Source organism: Manacus vitellinus, unplaced genomic scaffold (assembly GCF_001715985.3).
Source record: "Manacus vitellinus isolate BGI_N305 unplaced genomic scaffold, ASM171598v3 scaffold_18_pilon, whole genome shotgun sequence".
NCBI lineage: Eukaryota > Metazoa > Chordata > Aves > Passeriformes > Pipridae > Manacus > Manacus vitellinus.
The window spans coordinates 5,292,008-5,312,942 of record NW_021939324.1 but is presented as its reverse complement, the minus strand read 5'-3'; the positions used below and the strand labels follow the sequence as shown (position 1 = coordinate 5,312,942).

The 20,935-nt window shown below is 35.0% G+C and overlaps 1 protein-coding gene across 1 annotated transcript in view; it reads right to left on the bottom strand.

Moving 5' to 3' along the window:
- Positions 1–20,935, bottom strand: part of PTPRD (protein tyrosine phosphatase receptor type D) — a 339,897-nt gene that overhangs the window by 86,395 nt on the left and 232,567 nt on the right. The window contains exons 18-23 of the mRNA XM_025894895.2: positions 16,707–17,294; positions 16,177–16,274; positions 15,121–15,374; positions 10,636–10,726; positions 5,007–5,216; positions 1,547–1,707 (exon numbers count right to left, since the gene is read on the bottom strand). Coding sequence (XP_025750680.1) covers positions 1,547–1,707; positions 5,007–5,216; positions 10,636–10,726; positions 15,121–15,374; positions 16,177–16,274; positions 16,707–17,294 — 1,402 coding nt within the window. The remainder of the gene's footprint in view (positions 1–1,546; positions 1,708–5,006; positions 5,217–10,635; positions 10,727–15,120; positions 15,375–16,176; positions 16,275–16,706; positions 17,295–20,935) is intronic.

The window sequence follows — 20,935 nt, the reverse complement described above, 5'->3', positions numbered from 1 at the left end:
AGTACAAATAGTAAATAACAGATGGAAAGTATGTCCCCCATTTTCAGTAAATGACAATATCTTCACAATACTGACAAGCAAATTTTACCTGTTTGTATGTAGAATATGCCTAATATCTTTTATTTGGTAACAGATTTAAGATTTTTAGTTTGATTCCATAAATGTAAATAGTATTTTCAGAAACAGGTGCACATCTGCTTTATACGCCATTGTTTGGACTTTTTTTTGTAGTATGAGAGAAGATTTACTCTTAATAATTCAAAATAATCAGGAGAAAGGAATATTTCACTTTTAGCACAACTCTAACGACTGGTTTTTGAAGCGACAGACAGACACAAACAGAGGTTCACTGGTTGCTAACCAATTAGATTGGCTGAAACACTATGCACTAACAGAACCTTTCAGGAGACATAGTATTTGAAAGCAACAGACCATGTGTTATGCTGCTGTACAATTACAGCCCTGAAAACATTCTATAAATACATCTATATATAGACATAAGCTCAAGTCAACTCTGGACTGGGTATTTACTGCTGAACAGAGAATTCTTTCCAAAACCTGAAGCCAGTTCCATACATGCAATTTTAGAGGTATTTGACCAAAGACACTTAGGGTGGGAAGACCATAGAGGCAAGCAGAATTTAAATATTTATATTCAAGTGATAGCATTATAGCTGTTAATTTTAGAGGACATACTCCATTTAATGAAATTATTCCTAGTGCACCACCTCTCCAGAGGTTTATAGCATTTTTATATTAATTTGCAATTATATCAATATATTTAAAAATGTATTAGGAACATAATCTAAACATTAAAATAAACTTTTTTGTTTGGATTCTTTTGTTTTGATTGACCCCTGTGAATTCATTTACAGTGTAAAAAGCTACTACATATAAATTATGGCATCGTACACAGTTTACACTGAGTATATTGTAAGGTAGAAGGTATAATAGCAAAACTACAGCTGTGTCACAGACAGTGAAAGAAGAATAAGTGAAATTTGATCTCATTGCAAGATTAGTAGAAAAACGTTATTTGATGTCTCTTTAATCTCTCAGTTCAGAGCTTCAAATTCATATAGATACAATGACAAATTGAGACCAACTGTCAAAAGTAAAAACTCAAATTACTTGAGTGGAGATGAGAATCACATTTAACATCAAGTTGAATGTAACCCCTAATGTATTACTATTACACATCTAAAAACAAGTTTTGAAAAGTCAAATATGCCAATTCCATACATATTTATATGCAGCACATATTTATTTTCTTTGCATATAAATGTATGCAAAGTGGAAAAAACACTTAAATGCAGAAGTGTTAATATGTCATCAACAGAAAAATGTACCTGCATACCTGTAATTATCAGAAACTTTCAATCAAAAATTTCTGCAGTATTCCGGAAATCATTAATAAATACTGAAATATCCCAAAGCAATGACAGTTACTATGGTAGCACAAAAATATAATTTGGAACAGTATTACAAAATGATCAACATGTCAGGAAGTTATATACCTAGTAAGAAAACTAGAAGGTAAATTTACCTTTTATAAAGAAGTATAGCAATAACAATGCAGATGATAAACACCACTGCAAGAACTGGTCCAACAACCCAAATCAAGCCTTCTTCCTCATCTGTAATTGGTTGGGGATCAAGATCCATTGACACAACAGGATCAGAATATGGGCTGGTTGCATACATGGTCTATAGAAATAAAAATAATTCTTACTTAATCACGAAGGAGTGCATTTAAAGTATTAACTATGCTAGATCTAAAATAAATGTATAGAAGACGACGATGCAGTGAACATAACAAAGTGAAAATGCTCTTTTTCTTGAAGTCAGGCAGCATATAAACTTGCAAACTAAACAGTGTGTTATTTTGTGTTCCACATATTAGCAGTGATGTGTAGACAAATGATGTCCTTCCACAACACTTTGCAATGTTTACTTTGCAACGTAAACAGAGAATGAGAAAAGCACTAGGAGAAATACAACCCATTGGTTACTTATTTTTGGTTTTTGTTTTTTTAGTTTCACACTGGATTAACACTATTTCTTCCTGCATGATATGAAAGAGTACTTCCAACAGAACAAAACTACTATAAGTAAAAATAAAGGGGACTGAATATAGAAGGTTCTTAGAAAAGGTTCTTGTGGCAATAGTACAATACGTTTTGACAGTCAAAAACTGTCTGATAGAGTATTCTTATTGAAGGTTGAAACAATTTAAATTTAAGAATGGAAAACAGGGGAAGTCACTATAGAGTATGAAGGGAAACCAAACACTCAGTCTTTCATAGGTATAAAACTTGAATTATGAACCAACAGAGGCTGTTGAAAATCTTTGCTTTACTGGATGGTGTAAAGCAACTGGCTTAGGATAAGACCTGTGATAACAGAATATTTCTTCACTCTGCTCTGCCCTGAGATGTTTGTAATTTTAACTCTGCACTCAGTCATAGATCAAACAGGAGAGGCTGAGTAGCCAGCCTGCTAAAACTGGATCATTTAAACAACTCTGAGTTACAGTAAAGACAGAAGTGGAGAATAGTTTGTACAATTTTGTCTTTGTTGGAGTGTCTCCATCAGCACTAAACTAGGATTTGAACTACAGCTTTTGCAAAGGACTTAAAAGCTTGATTCAGCAGTAGATCAGAAATGTCAGTTAAAACAGAATAAGATAACTGGGAGAAGAGATTAGCTTCCATTTACATGTTTGCACTGTGTTCTGAAAGATGCCCTAAGCCAGGACAAGTGTTATCAAAGGAGACATGTTTTTTTACACTTCATTTGGCCTTGTTTTGGGCTCTGGGCTATGACAGTATCTGGGTTTGACACAGGATTAGGACTGGCAAAGCTGAGGCACTTACACTAGCTGGTAAGGAGCTAGCACCCATGTCAACAATCTCCAGTTATGTTACAGTCTCACTAAACCTGGTACCTGGCACCAAAAAAACCCAGTGTTTTAAGCCCGTTGTCATTGTTTGGAAAATGGGGACTCTTCATGTTCCATTCCTGAAACACCCAAACTGACTGCCATTTTTTTCCCAGCTTCAGTATTTTCAAAAGACAGAACAAATCTCACTGCTACAGGAAGAAACTCTCTTTATTTAGCCTCTTTCTTTGGATCAGGTAGTAAAAATGCCTGGAAAAAGATACAGAGGGATATTGAGGGTAACAGTATAAGCGCTAACGATTTTTTCTCCAATAAGCAAGATTTCACTTTAAATTTTTATCCTACCTGTATTAATAACTAATTAAAACTCGTTTATTATTTTGCCAAATTTATCTTATTTTTTCCTCCCTCTTAACAACATGCTTAACATACTTAATTATAAGCTCTTTCAGCTTCCATTTTACCAAGTTAAATAAATTCAGATCTTCCCATGTTCTCTTTTAATTCAAATAGTCCATTCTACCAATCAACAGGGAAATTTTGTGTTCTCTGGAGGGGAAGTCAATGTATGGTGTAACATTTGAAAATCCCTTTTAAGTTGCAACTCATACACCAGTGGGATCTACAGTCCTAGAAGAAAATCAAATATATTGAGAGTGGATAAACTGGAGCATTGAAAGTTGAATTTCACTCACCATTAAAAACTATTTACACTCTGTGGGTACCTTACGCTAGTCAATCACATAAACATTTCAGATGGCATGTTAAACCAGTTATTAACCATACTGTAAGTTTAGTAATGCCTTCTGAAATCTTCAAGAGTAGGACCTTAGATAGATTTTGCCATATGAGCCTTTTCACCTGAAAAATCTACTTTTTCCTGATTTATTATCCTCATTTCTTGCTAACAAAATAATAAATTTGGGTCATTTATACGAAATTACTAATGCTTTAATTAACATAAAAAACCCGAGAAACCATACTTTGTGCTGAAAAGATCAATTTTACTATAGGTAATTTCTGATTACCTCATTCTGGCTACCTAACTTTATGGTCAAAAGCTGTCTATCTTCTCCAGTTTGAACCTTTTGGATGCACCACCTTCAGAATTATCTGTCTATGCAGCCCCTGTCAAAAAGCGAAAGTGGAACTTTTGATTTATGTTAGAGCTTCCAGGAGGCATCTACTTTATTTTCAAATGAAGCTATTTATCCAAAAGTATTCGAAGTGGAACAACTTCCTCATTGTGTTTAGGTAGGCAAATTCCATTGATAGCAAGAAAGCAATTATGATGCTACACACTAGAAGCTTTGACTAGAATTCAGAATATTGGTGTTGTAGTTTCAAGTGGTTGAACCCGCAAATGTACCTGTCAGGTTTAGTTACCCATTAGAAATTTAACGTATTATACATTGTATGTTAAAATGTTAATGTGGATTGCATCTTCTTTCAACAGGCCTATTTATGTCTATTCTTTTAATATATTACATGCAGTAGGTTAACTCATGCATAAAGGGACATAACTACCAAATGAATTAAGTAAAGAGGAATGACAGCTCATTATTTAAATCATCTCAAGTATTTTCCTTATTATTGAATTACTTTCTAACTTTCTAACAATTTACTGATAAAGTTGTTATGGAATGACTGTAACTAAAAAGAGTAGCTGTGCATGTCTCTGGTTCAGTGAATTTCCAAGAATCCTGTGTGTCCTACACCATTATTCAATGGTAGCATTAAGGCAAGAGAAGAACTCCTAAATACATTGAGAAAGATGCTGCTGTGAAGTTCATGCCTCAGATCCTATGTTCATGGTCACAAATAGCAGAGCATGTAATTTGCAAAGGATCACAACATCGCTAATAAAAGGTGATCCTTAGGTTTCAGTTACATATAGAAGTAACACACAAAGATGCAACCAGAATAGGAAAGTTTAAGGAATTAATTGTCACTAGGAAAGGAAATAATTGCTTTAAAGATGCTGTGACATGTAATGCAAAAAAAACCCCATAGAAAATCTTTTGGGAAGCTGAATAAGCATTGCAAAATGTTTTCATGATTATGGAAAGATAATTTTGAAATTGAAAAACATTAACTAACTTACAGATTCTGAGTGTTCCATTACAGCCAAGACAAAGAAGACATATTCTTGACCACTCTGTAGTTGCTTATTCTCAAATCCACCATAATGCTTCTTATCCCCCAATGTGAATTCCGTAGGAAGAACTTCAAAGTGAGCTGCAATATATGGCTTTAATTCAACTTCCCGCCCAAGACGAATGCTTCTGCGTTTCCTAGCTATCTCCTTAAGCAGCTTTAGAATGAAGGGAAGGGAAAGAGAGAGAGAGAAAGAGGAGGCATGAACAGAAAGATAACTGTAAACAATTTTAATGTAACTTATTGAGAATGTAATGAGAAAATTTAACGCATGACCAGGAACTACAAAAATAAATTTAACCACATTTCATGGGATGTATCAGTATCACTAAATCGGTTCTTGTAAAATCTTCCAATTTCTTGTCATTCTTGTTAAGATAAGATACTAGGAGGCAACTGTACTGCCCAGACTACAAACACAAAACAATTTTCAGTGATAATGTTGTGCCTGGGGTGGGGCAAGGGCATGGGAGGAAAGAAAGGAAAAGAAAGCAATATACCTTCTCTGAGGACATATATATACACACATCACATTACATATTTAATATATATATATGTATGTATGAACATATATGAAGTCAGTCATAGAACAGAATGGTAGAATTATTTATGTTGGAAAAGACCTTTAAGATTGAGTCCAACACTGCCAAGTCCACCATTAAACCATGTCCCTAATCGCCACAACTACACATCTTTTTAAATACCTCAAGGGATGGTGACTCAGTCACTTCTTCTGATAAACAAAGGTAAAATTTACATCAGTACATTTGTGACAAGATTAGATGCTGGGTTCAAACTTGGAAAACATATACTAACTAAAGAAGGAACTTAAGCTCTGCTGGTATAACCTATTAATGAATTACTTACTAAATCAGACAAATGCTTTTTCAACACCTTTTATCACTTTAGATATACTGGTAGTGCACAAAAATGAATCTGATTTGATTAAAAGGAGTCTGAACTTTTCCTGTGTGATAAGTGATGACTTCTAAGGCCTCTTTACAGTTTCCCTCATTTTTTACTTATGAAACTTATTCAATGTCCTGTAGTCTCAGACTTCAATCACAAATTATTCTCAGGTCACCTCATTGTTTTACACAAACAGTTCTAATATAATAGATTAGCACAAAATTCTTTGTTAGGAGAAGGAGACAAATCTCCAGAGTGAGAAAGAGATAAATAAAAAAAGATATGAAAATCTAATCTTAACTATATATATTCATTTTAAAGGACATGTTTAATTAGGGAAGCTCTGTCTTGATTCAGCCTCTCTTTCAGTGTTAGGCCACAGCTTAACTAGCACATCTTTTTGACTTCCCCACATGGGATCTTGTACTTTGCAATTACACAATTAACAATTCCAATGCATGTAAAACAATCTAATATTCACTCTGTTACTGAGAAAGACACTTTTAATACTGATTACTTTAACACCCCTTGTCACTGACCTCAATATTTCAAACACAGACTACAGATAGACACGGAAGCAACCTGTACCACTTGGATCCAAACTTCCTTAACTAACACTGAGGGCACTTGGAAGTTACACCTTCAAAGATGGTATACAGTATACTGCATACTAGTATACAGTTAACTGCTTTCCAGCTCTAAGGCTGAGTCCGTTCCCTGTTGTAGAGATTTTACATTCATTTAACTCTATCAATTTTCAATCCTACGACACAAAAGCTGGTACACTGCAATGGATCCCCTGAGCAAAAAAAGAACTGGCCATAATTTGAGAGTAGAAGTCATTATTCACCACTCAAGGACACTATCACAATCAGCAGTCCATATTTCTCTTTCATTCTTCCTAAACAGTTTAATGAGCAGCTAGAGTCAATTTGTGTCATATAAAAATGAGGGCAGTAGAGAACTGTAATATTGAAAAGATTTCTATTTAGTTACTTTATTGAAGGTGACTCTCACATCTGTTGGTAGCTTCCTATGCCCCAGGTAGAGTTGCTAAATGCAGAACATGAGGCAGAGACTAATCAAAGTTTGTTTCAGGTTAGATCAGCCCTTGCAAGAACTGCTGATGGAAGCACTCTGAAAAGTTTGTCTCTATAGGAAGCCATGTTTTATAAGGGTAATAACAGCTAGGCAGAGGGCTGAGCACTGGATATCCCGAAGTCCGCTGAAACATTAAGTTAATATTCAAGTAATAACAGTGTATGCTATCTGGAAATCAGGAGTCACAAATATGGCAATACTAGTACATGGCTTGTGCCACCCCCAAAGATGACTGATATTTTCATTTATGGTTACTGTTTCCACTGGAATTTAAACTTACTTGTGTGGCTAACTCAAGTAAATTCTTTATCATATGTTTCCAGATTACACCATATTTACAATTCAGATTTTAAGCAACTCATAATAAAATGTCAAAATACGGCAGTAGTACTGCAATCAAAATTAGATTGAGATTGAGAGGGGAAGAAAAACGTTTGATCTTGATTATTTCTCTTTGAAATAGTAACATAAAATGCATATAATTTGAGGAAAAATCAATGCTGAAGTACTGTATTACAGTGATCAGAAAATGAGCTTTGGCTATGAATGCTAAAAGTTAATTACCCTGAGTCAAACAAAATTTGTTAAACTTTCTCAAAGCTGGTTATTCATCACCAAAGGCCAGCTAAACTTAGGTGTGTTTATCTGTAGATAAAAATCTTGTCAGTAACATTAACTACACATGACTGAATAGACCTCAGGTGAACCTCTGGCCTCATTCATGTTTCATATATAAATGAGGTTGTTGCCAAATATTGTTACTTGCTCATATATCTCCTGTTGTACTTCACACATAGATTTCAATAAAATTACTGAATTCATTTAAAATTTAACACGCATACTTTTATTTAGGTTTTACTGCTTACAAATCTGAAGTAATCCTCCTAGGTAATACTGAAAATCATACTTTTTCTACTTCATTTCAGGTCTATTTAAAGTCACTAGATCTCATGATATTTAGAAGAAAATGAAATTTTGAGTAAAAAATGACAGTATTTTTAATAACTATTATTTTCAGATACATAACATCTTGCCCATTATCTGCTCTAAAATTATGCATCTTTCTTAGTGTCTTTCAGAACTGAAGTTCAAGGAACCAAGGAGATTAGGTAACTACAATAAGGCTGGAGAATCTTTTGGGCTGGCCAGTTCTGTACTGGAGGTAACATTCCAGTGTTGTGTTTCTAGCAAATACTTTTCTTCTGACAATCTAAGCAAAGCATTTGGAACACAGATCTTTGGAAAATCTATTGCCCAACCATTTCTGATACATAGCCATATACCTGAGATTGTATTAAAAATATAAATATGCACAAGTATCTTCACTTGACCATCAAGAACCATTTGCTCAGAGTAGTGTGGGGTTTTTTGTGGTTTTTGTTTGTTTGTTTGTGGGATTTTGGGGGGCAGGAGGTTTGTGAGGGGTTTGTGAGGGGTTTTTGGTTTGGTTGGTTTTGGTTTGGTTCAGTTTGGTTTCTGTTTTTGTTTTTTTTTTCCCAAAGGTATTTATTGTGGCACTGTGTTCATATGTTTGTCAGTAATAGCACGCTCAATAAAACTGTATATGTATTTTCTAAAGCTGGAAGAAAAACAGTCTTTTAAATAATAGAAACTGGATGAGTTAGCATGATGTACAGTTGCTGCCTGCTTTTAGTATTTTTCCCTACTCAGTTCTTGCTATATATGTCGGTGGCAATTGTAAAAGATATATCAAGGGGTTTAGTTCTTTATCAGAAATAATTTTCATTTTCCAGTCAATGCATATCCTATTTCTTTCACCATTAATTCTATGACGTGGTCTCAATTACATCAGTAGAAGTGGGAAACAACCCATCCTGACCCAAATATTTCTGAATTAATAAATGCTCTTTATCAATCTGTTATACAGACTAATGCACCACAACTTGCAGGATGATTAAAATGACCCTTTGTTATGGGAATCAGCAGGAACTGTAGAATTTAATTGCCAAAAAGTTCAATGTCATCTGGCACTTATCCTTTAATCTGTTAATGCTGCTGGATGTGAGTACGGTCTTTGGATGTTAAAAGTGGGTGGTAGTATTAAATCAGTTTCCATTACTGTAGGATCTTGCTGTCAGAATTTTACTGTTTAACTGTATTTGATGTCACCTATGACCATCATCATGAGCTGATAACATTTACTACCCAAGTTCTTTTTAAGGGAAGACGTTAATAGATCAAAGCAAGCCATTGCTGCAATTGAATGAAGTGAGATGATGGCATAAATGATCCTGGTCAAGAAAAAACACAGGGTTTGATCAGTCAGTCATCATGTCTTCCTCTGAACAGTCATCTTTAATCTTCTGATTAAGGATTTGCCTGTTGCTGTGATAAAGACTGAAAGAACTTGGTTTATATTTTGAAAGCTTTCTACTGCAATGCTAGTTTGGTGAAAATCTATTTTCCCTACAGGTTGTGCAAACTTTGAAATTTATATGCATTTTATCAATGTCAAGAGAGAAAAAAACCTTTGTGGTTGCTCACAGGTGATTACCACTTCCCAGTAATTGTGTTATGGGGAAGCATATGGTGAAGCATCTCTGTTACATAAAAATCTGGAATCTACCAAAAGAAAATGGGAAAACGGATGGGATCCAGTCAAAAGATAGCTAAATCAAGAGTAAAAAACTTGACTGTGGTCTTTGAATTGCAGAGATATTACATGAAAAAATTGCCATAGTATCTGAAAATCCTGGCCAGAAACAACTATAGCAATAATAACACCACTACCTGTCTTTTATACAAGGCTTTCTTATGGGGCCCTTAAAAGAGTTTTACAATCGTAAATATTAGTATTATTCCAAATTTACACATTGAAAGAAGAAAGACAAGTTCACATGACCTATACTGTCCTCGAGTAAAACAGAACACAGGGCTGACTGCTGACACAATACTTCCTGGAATCAGTATTATATCAATAACATATTGAACTGATATCCAGTATTACTAGGCTTATATCTAAAATGAAAGTACTTGTGTCCTTTGGGTTAGTGTCATTTATAGTACCAAATGATGACACAACGTTGCTCTTTCCTACTTCATTCATCTATTTATTTCTGAGCACGAGATTGTTGGTAGAATGGAGGCTACTTCTAACCAGAAGTACTATGGTATCTGAGAATCAGGAAAAATACCACCAGAAGGTCAAATGTTATATTGCAGCAGAAATTGCAATTTAGCATTTGTTACAGGCTTAGTGAACACCCCACTAATGAACCAGACCTTTATTAGGGTTTGTATCACTGGTGATTAAGCTTTTGCTGACAACTCATTTCACCTCTTGCTCTTTTGCATCACTCTTTACAACAGAAAAAGAGTAAAATATTAATGTCAACAAATATTAGACACTTTGTGTGCTTTACTGCAACTTAATGTCTTTACTGTCTTCTCATTTCTGTAATTCACACTTTTGTTTCAGTCCCTGCAGGTTAATTCAAATATAAACTATCCCGACAACCAAAACTTTTAAAACTGATGAATTAATCACATACAACTAATATTGTTTCTTTAATAAAAAAAAGAAAAAAATCCCTCACATACAGTACCTCATCTAGTTCCATTTCATCTGGACTCTCCCATGGTTTAATAAACTTTCCACGAGACCTCTTCAAAGGCACAATAACTATGTAATAGCCTCTGTAAATAAAACAGTTGGACAAAAGTAAATTTGAAAGAAAAGGAATAAATAAATTGGTGTAATAAGTGTCTGTTCAGCGTAACTTAAGAGTGGTATGTTGAGAATAAACTTTTGCAGATTAATATGTCACTGCAGCCTTCCAAACAGCTGTAAACATTCACACTCTTGAAAACACATCAACATAAAACATTTGACAAACAAATGGCACCATTTACCTGACTTTTTGTGCAAATATATAAATATTTATAATAAACTTTAATTACAGTGTTTGAAAATGCCTTCCCGAGATACAAGAGCCATGGGATATTTGTGCCCTGCCACCATTACACTGGAAAAAAAACTCCCAAGCCCTTAAATTGAAACCTATTACCATATATTTACATCTCAATTACCACCCCATCTTCCCCAAATTTTAATGTATAATCAGCATGGTAGCTTAACAAAATATGTTTGTTGATGTCAATATTACGATAAAAAGAAAAGAAAGAAAACATGACATATACTTCACCCATACTTTCTTTACTTTTGGGTAGCAGTCGCCATCAGCTTTACCTACCTAAGTATTCTGTTCACAGGCATAGGCAAGAGAGCTTGGTTTATGCTCTCTTTATAGCTAGGATTTGCAAATTACATATATCGGTTTTCCACAGAAACATTTTCCTGAAAACGTCTTCCTCCTTCCCACCCATGGAGACTAGTAAATTATACTTTCTAGTATAATAGTGATCTGGTACTTTCCTCGTTTGCTTCAAAAAGCAAATACATGTCAAGCAGATACATAATTTCACATTAGTGTGAGGGAAGAAGCAGTAGAATCACAACATCAGGACATCCAGGATAGTAAAATGTACATCTTCTTGATAAATACACTTGCCAAAAAGTCAAGCACTCTCCATCCCAGGGGAGAGGGAAAGAAGCTAGTTTTCTTTGTTTCTAGTAACAACATCTTATTAAGGTGTTTCTGGCCCTCCATTATGGAAGACAACTTTAGTGTCTCATGGACCATCTCCTCTCACTCTGCCTCTTTTTTATAGCCTGTTCAACTTTCTGCAGCACTGACTATTTTACTCATGCAATGCACTTGCAAATCCTAGGTAATTAACAAGAGAGTCTACAGAAAAGGACCTGCCTTACAATTGATTGAAGACTCAGTCTAAACTAACTATCTTTTTTCCATAGCAGTGCAAGCCATTGATCCATTTTATTCAGCTCTTCTTACTTAAAGCTCCTTCCCATAAAAGAAACGTAACAAAACTTTGGACTTTCAGCTACTATAGTAAGTGCACATATTCATTAATTCTTGTGTTAAGTAATTTGAGAAAGTTTTTTGTGTAAATATATTAAAAACTCTTTGGTTACATGAATAGCAAATCCTAGTGAACACTGATTTATCCATATATACAGTAAGCATAACTTACACACCTTTTCTTTAACAGATGCCTAAGAATCAAGACAAAAAACAATTGAGAACTGGCCCCTTTGTGTCTTTCAAACATCAAAGATAAATCTGCTGGATGAACTGCATAACAGTCTCTCATATATCCTTGTTTTTTTTCATCTTCTTCATCTTTTTATTTTTTTCAATCAAGGAACTTCCAGCATGTAAATGTTACTTTCACACTCTTTCACAATTCCTTCATCCAAGTCTCCCACTCATAACTTTGAACATCTACTAAGACTTTCAGCACACATAGAGTATTTTATGCTGAAAGAACAAGTAGATCAATAGTAAGCAGAAAAATGAAAATGTTTTCACCAATATACAGTGCTGCAAATTATGAAGGACAACAAAGTTCTTTGATTTCTAGCTAACTCCAGAAGATGTAGCATCTCTTGAGAAACATGTTTTATGATTTCCTTCATTATTCGCTTCTTTGGTTTTAGGTTCTTTTTGGGGTAGAGGGGAAGAGAGGAAGGTGAGAAATGAAGGGCTGGTTTGGATATTGTCTGATCTACTGAGTATTTTGAAGGCCAAAGTCTTCCACAAAACTCTTTTTTTACCTAAGAGTCTGGAAAGATGGAAGAGATTCAGAGAAACATGAACTGTTCTTTACACAAAAAAATTGCTTTGGATTAGCCCAAAATACTAAAAGAAAAAAATTAAGAAATTTCTCACTTGAGATTATGCCAGCAAAAGAGATATTTTACTAATCACAAGGTGAGCTCTGCACCAATTTCTATGATCTATCACCATCAAACACTGACAACTACTACCATTTTTTAATTACAAAACCTTTTATAACATTACCCTCAATCCCATTAGTATTTACCTGTAGTTCATTAGAGCAAACCATTACCTTTTTCACCTTCTGTGTAATTAGTATTATTGAAAAATTCTCAGTACTTCATCTTAAGCTAGAGACAATCCTGAGCATATAATGTACCAATAGAGGAACAGTAAGTCTAAAAATGTCAACCTAACTACTATGGAAAACTGTTCTTCCCATACAAAGATTATAGCAGAATAATCTTACTTATTCTAGCAAGCATCATGTCAGGTTTTTCTGTTCAGTATGTAGCTGCTTTGTAATGCCTGATCCAAGGGTCAAATGAATCTTTTTTGTTTTATTACTTCAAGCCTGATCAAATCTTCTTAGGAAATAGATACAGAAGGAGGAGGTACATTATTTGCAAAATCGACAGTTGAACCCCATAATGGACCTTTGCTGATGTCACTTTGCCTTTTTAATTTTTTTTACAGTACATAAAAAGAAAGGCATTGTCTCTTTTTTCACTGCTTTCTTTGGCTACTGTTTGACTAGCTATCCTGCACTTTTTTCTCTCTGTGAATGTTTTGCCTCATAAATCTTTTTTGACTCATTCCATCTTCAGTCTTCCTTAGCTGCATTTGTTACTGACCGCATCTTACTCAATCTAATGATAATGACTACATTTTTCAGTTTTTCATCCTTTTAATGTCTCAAAGTCATTTATTTCTTGACCTTACCTGCCTCAAAACCCTCAGTCAGTAATGAAAAAGGAGGGCAGCTTTCTACAAAGCCGTCAGTAAAAATCCACCAGGGAGAGGACAAGTTGAATCCCCAACAATATTTAATGACTGGCTCATTTTCCTCCCCATTTCCTTTACATTACACATGGGAACCTTACAGACCAACAAGAATCACTATAAGCAGAGCAATAACACTTATTGATTGTATCATGCTTCATGTTTTCCTGGTAAATCTTTATGTCTAACCTTTCTAATCCCTGCTGACCATGTGCTGTCAGGTCTTTAGTCCTATTTCTGCTGTTTACATTTCCACAGCACCTGTTCCCCCCAAAAATCTAAGCAACCTCTAGGAAATTGCCCATTTTTTCAGCAAAATCTCCGGTTTTCTTTCTGAGACCATTGGAGAGGACCTGGCATTTTTTTCTTGATAAAAAACTTCAGAATTAATTAATCTGAATTAATATAAGTGCACCAACAAGTCTTTAAAACTCCACATAATGGAGTCATTCTGGAATGACGGAGTCTGAGTACTTCAAGTATCTACAACAGGGTACTCATTCATGGGTTATTCATTCTTTCTGAAAGGATATATTGCTCAATATAGGTTGTTTTCTGCATACCTCATTTTGCAGTCAGTGATGAAACACAAAAGTACTCTGAGAAAAATCTACATTCTCCATACAGGTCTTACATACCTGGCTATGGGACAAACATAGAGAATACTTCTAGTTGGAAGTGACCTACAGTGATTGCCTAGTCCTACTACCTGACCACTTCAGGGCTGACCAAAAGTTAAAAAAAAATATTAAGGGCATTGCCCAAATGCCTCTTAAATACTGACATGCCTGAGACATTAATCACCTCAGGAGGAAGCCTCTTCTAGTGTTTGAAAACTCTCTCAAGGAAAGAAATGCTTCCTAATGCCATCTGAACCTCCCCTGATATGCAGCTCTGAGGTTCATGTCCTATAAATGGATCCCATAATTGATTAGCAGCTCTCTCTCCACTTTTCCTCCTCAGGAAGCAAGGACGTGAGCCCTCAGTCTTCTTTTCTACAAACTAGACAAGCCTTAAGTCAGTCCTTAGCAGCTCCTCACATGACATGGTATCCAGTCCTTCCACCTTTGTTTCCCTCTGCTGGATACACTCAAGAACCTTTACAACAGAATGTGGCATTTGCTCTTGCTAAATTTCATGCCGTTGCTGACTGCCCAGTGCTCAATCTACCTATATTCCTCAGGAAGGCCTCTTGTCCCTTGAGAGAGTCAATAGCACCTCCAAGTTTACTATCATGAAATATTATCCCAGCATTAGTTCAAATACTACTGCAGAGTACTGTACTCTCTGTAGCATTATGAAGAATAAAGCCTTGGTCTACCATGAAGAGTCAGAATAATCATTTTTCTGGAAATAAAAACAATGGTACTTAATTCATTCACTCACTTTATATTCTCATTTGAGGGTACTTTTGGAAGTTCCACAGTTATCATGCCATCTAAGTTGGTCTTTCCGATGAAGACTGGCTTGGTGCGAAGCACATCTGGTGCAGTTTTTGCGGTCACTCTGTGCTGAAGACCCCCAGCACTATTTCCTCTGTTTGTCAGCACAAATGAGTATGATGTCTCTGGCTTCAAGTTAGTGATCAGCTTTTGAGTAGCACGTCCATCAACCTCCATTTTCCCATCATCATAAAGGATCTAAGTTAATACACATTAAATTGAAGGTGGTTTTCATTACTAAGACAAGGCAAATGATGCTGTCACACTGAATTCAGGAATGGACCCAGCTATAAATTTAAAATGAAAGTTTAAAAAGGGCATTTTAGGTTCTAAAATAATACTGAATTCACTATGGCAATTAAACTTCTCACTTTTGGGGAAAAAAAGAACTACATTAATCTAGAGCAATGTGAGCACTCCTAAAATCCACACAGTCCTTATTTAGAAAGGTTTTTGCAATTTAGTTCATAAAATACTGTTCTGCACTTGCCAATGCCTGAGATGACACAGACATTAAGAATGATACAGATCAAATTGTAGGCAGACTGCATGTTAAACTAAGTCCCTGTATCTGGCTAATGTTATAGTTAGTGGAATAAAAGAGTTGTAAAGTGAAAATCTGGTGTTGTAAATGTAAGGAGGGAAAAAACAAAATGGTATTCAATTGTAGTCAATACAGATTAAAAAAATAGGAAGAAAATTATTATTTTCTTTCACTGTTTTCTTTAAAATATTTTAGCAATGAACTACAAATTAGCAAGGTGTTCTCATCATGCATATTAACCAGTATGAGCCTGACTTGGAAACAGTGCCACAACAGTGGAAAAGTCATGTTACCGTATGACTAAATTTAACAGTAGCACTGCTGATTAGTATGCAATCTTAAACAGAGCCAAACTGACACCAAGAAAAATCTCCATGTTTAGTAAGCTACTTAATCAGGTGAAAGACATCCTCTAGTTTCTGTTATTTTCTCTTGTACAAATGGAAAGTAACTTACTTTGAAAGGCAAGGCTGAATTGTAGTTTTCTGGAATTTCCCAGGACAGCAAAACAGAAGTCTTCATTACTGCTTTAACATGAAAATTTTTTGCAAACACTGCTGGAAAAAAAGAAACAATGTATATAAACAACATCTTGGTGCTTAGATCTTGCCATATTTCCACTGCTACTTGGGACTATTAGCTTTCCATTTAGGTCAAAAACAAACAAGGATTCGATTCTCCTACCTGTCTGTTCATATTTAAAGATCATATTTAAACTCACTCTCACTCTTATTTAGTGACAACCCAATACGCAAATTTTCCTTACCTGAAAAAATTGTGGAGATGTTAGCCAGAACTTTCTTGGCAAGGGACAATTGAATTCTAAGGCATCCAAAAGATATTAAGATTTACATACTTTACCTTCTGTGTTTGATGAACCTATTTTTATGAATGGGCTGGTGAGTTTTATTTATACCTTCAAAACCATTGATATCCAAAGACCGATACTCCTTTAAAGGTCAACGCCATAAGCAGACAAATCCTACCTTGATCCACGGGTAGTGTCCTGAACTGGACACTTGGACTATATGGACCAGGCCCTTTGCTTGTGTGGGCACGTACTTTTACATCATATGTGGTATCTGGTTTTAAGCCAGAAAGTGTCACAGTGGTATCAGCAGGAACAACAGGGAGTTCAACTGGCTGGTAAGCAACATTGATATCTCTGTACAAGATGGTATATTTGGTGATAATGCCATTTCTCTCTGCCAAGAGCGGCATCTGCCAAGTTAATTGAACTGATGTAGAAGTAGAGCTTTCCGAGTGGAGATTTTGGGGAAATCCACTGGGTACCTCTTCAGGAACAGAAATCTCTTTAACCATCTCCTCCCCAAAGCCCACTTTATTTCTAGCTGATAGCCTGAAGACATAAGAAGCTCCTTTGTGAATGTCTGTGGCCGTGAAGTGATCTTCCTTCTCCGAGAACTCCATGGTTGTATATGTATCCACGTCTTTGCGACCAAACTTCAGGCGATAACCCTGCAGCGGGCCGAAAGTTTCCACAGGAGGATGCCACTGAATTAGAGCCGTGTTCATCTGTGTGTGGCTAATCACAAGCCGAGGTTTGCCTGGAACTGTAGCACAATGTTATTTAAAGATGATAAATAGAAACAAAATTTCATGTACAATTCTTGAGGCTAGTTTTAGCAGGAATAGGGATACATTTTCTCTTTCCTCACTCTTAGCTCCACTGTCTTATGGAAGAAATAATGTCTGCCTCCCACACTATTAAGTCATACAGTATAATGAACTGCAACAGTGGAGACATTTACTGATTTTTTGTCTTCTTCCCTTACCATTATTTCTAAATACAGTGAACATTCAGAGACACAGGACCTAGGAACACAAATCAAGAAGTAAAACTTCAAGCAGACTTCTTATGCGTGGTTCTGTCTCAGTTACAAATCCTTTCTTGAAAAAAAACCCCTTGTCATAAGTTTTCATTAATTTAATCCAAGGCATTTCCTATAAATAGGGAAATAAAGAATTATAATAATAGTAGTAATAATAATAATGAAAAAATTACAGATTTCTAGATATATCTAACATAATTTTTAGTATATATCTAACATAATTTTTAATATTGATAGTTAAAATGTGGTAGAAGGGAAGTCAGAACAACCTTTTTCTCAAGAATCATTACTACATATGATAGAACCCTACTTTCCATACGAAAATCACCTCCAGCATAGGCTGTTTCAGCTTGAAGAGGCAGCACAGTTTGACATTTAATTTTTTGACTGTCCTGGCTTATCATGTATGATTTATTTTCCAGCATGGTCTCGGTGCACATGAACTGGATTTCTTCTGAAGAAGACTAAATTGGTAGCTCTTCTTAACCTGCACACCAAATACACTCACATTCTTAATTGAGACCCACTGCTGATTTGTCTTTCAGAGAAGTTCAGACTGCATGTTTGTCAAGGACATTCAGTCTAGAGGATCGAGTTAGTCCTGATAGAGACAGAAATCTCATTACACAGCTTATACAGTGTACATTTTTGGAGTCTCAATATCAGTTGCTCTCATTTACTCTTCCTATTTAATTGAGTAATTAATTTTAATTTATTCATATCCATTTATATACCATTCATTTATATTTTCATTAATATTTTTATTTCAACATAGTCTGTTTCTATTACAATGACTTGTTTGAAACACACCCATAACTATTTAGAAATTTGGTACTCATTGTGTACCAATGCCTGACAGGTCAAGAGACTAGAATAACTTTGGGAGTGGTAGGACACGGATAACATAAGTCTTCAATGAAGACTAATTAGCTTCATCCGCATTTGAAGTCTTCCCACATGAATGTAACGGCTGCACTGTGAGCTCTGGTTCCTGTATTTAAACACTTCAATAGATTTTATTACTCATCTTCAGTTCTTAGGCACCAAGCAAATCAGACTGTTATTGTCAGAAGTTCTGACTACCACCCCATAATGAATTAGGAATAAGGCTGGAAGAATGGCATGCCTTGAAGAAAATTCTGCATTTAGTAAGCTCCTTTCTCATTACATCTGTCATAAATCATGACATTGCTTCTAATTTCCTAAGAATTATAGATAGGTTTTATATAAATTTTCCAAATAACCTTAATTTTAAATCTCTAGTTCATTTGGCAGCCTTATTCCCAGGAATCTTATGAATTTTTTCCCACACCTTCTGGTGTGTAAAGAATATCTATCTGATTAGTTCTGAATTTTCCTCATTGATAATTACAAGCCTTTATGAAACAAATAAAAGGCTGTGAAGGTCTTTTGCAGGCCATATTTTTCACTGCATTACAACTATTATTGACACTAATGTAGCACAGGAAAGAACAGAAGAGTTCACACAAAAAGAATAAAAACTCCTTCAGCCTTCTAGAGGAGAGACTGCTTGAAGGTATTACTAAATTATTTTTGTGATAAATTGCCTTTTTTTCTTGTGGTAGGTGTCATAATTAGAACTGCTTTTTAACCTTTGTGATAATTACAGAGAAATAAAGAAATTAGTACTTGCTCTTGATCAGAATGAGGAACTAATAAAGCTTACTTATCCAATAAAATACCACGACTAAGATGGTAAATAATAATAGTAACTTTTTTTTTACCATAGATCCTATCTGACGTTGCAAAGTGGATAAATTTCTTTTTATTTCCAGACAGCTGTCAGTTGACATTTACTTTTAGTATGATCACTTGTGAATGTTACAGTCTTTTAGGATGAACAGCAGGATTCTGTGCAGTTCTATATATGTTTGTGTAATGAAACAGATCTATCTAGAAACTTCAGATAATAGCCTAAATTTTCCATGAGCCTAAAAGAAGAGAAATTGTCCATAAAAAAAATAATTCTCTGACCTAGTAAAATCCTCTTCCAATACTACACAGCAAGACATCCCACACATACCCCTTTGCCACAGACATTACTGTTGTAATGGCATGCCATTGCTAGCAGCAGCTCATACAAGCTGCCTTTGCCAAATTACCTGAAGTAATTTGTTTCTGTTAGCTGCTGTAAAGTACACCACTGCCTCAACATAAACTTTCTCCTTTTAGCTGAAATCTGGATTTCAAGACAGCTGTACAGCATGAGAGCAAATGCCAAATAATGGACAAACTACTGTACTTAGATTCTTCAACTACTGTGACTCAGAAATTAAAGGTCTGACTAAAAACTTCATAAAAATTGTATGACATCACTGCCTAGGAAGTCTTCATTTTTATCAAGGTCTTATTAATCACATATTTTTTAACTTTTGTCCCAAGTAATTTAAAATTTTCAAGTACTTTGATTTAGAAATGTTCAGTAACATTTTTTCTTCCATCTGATTTCAATGACAAGGAAAGGAAATTTAATATAAGAAAAAATACACACTTTGAAGTGAAAATAGTAACAGCATTCAGTGACTTTACTAATAACTGAGTAACTGTACTGTAGGTTTACTTATATTTGGTGAATTTTTCTGTCTAAAAATGTAAATTAAGCTTTTCTATCACTAACTGGACACAGCTAAATAGTTACTTATTATCTGAATAGCCTACCGATCACAAGCTTCTCCAGTAAATGTTTAAACATCTATTCTCTTTTCATATCTCCTATGGATATAATCTCAGTCATTCTAATACATCTGACTTCAAACTTTAAAAGTTAGACTAGAGAGTCAGACCTTGTATGTGCTTTATTGTTGTATTTGAATAGCCCCGTTTCAGAAAAAATAGAAATCAAATGCAAGCTCAAAGAGAACAGAAGGACCTACAATCACTTGGTATTAATGCACCATTCCCTCACTTGTGTGAAGTATTCTCATAGAAAGACAGTGAGCAAGAAACTCTTGGTACTAACTATATTTAATGTCTTCTTTTTCAAAAATCTGCATATGAATTTTCTTTACAAAAAGAGCTCAACTACAGCAAGCTGTACCACCCAGTGAATAGATATCCATACAATCTGGCATACACAAAGCAGCAAAATGGTATCTAGCTGTTATCCTACATACGAAGAACAAACATCACTTTTCCAAAGGGTTAAACAAACAGCCAGAACAGTGTAATATGTATTACATTTATAGACATGCCTCTGATTCTCTACTGCTCTTCAGTCACTCAGGTTTATATGGGATATGGGATTTGTTCCGTCTTTTTAAAGTAGAAGCATCAGGGATCTTCAAGGATCAATAAGGATTAAATGCAGTGAAGCATTAAATTTTGCAAGCACGTTTGCATAC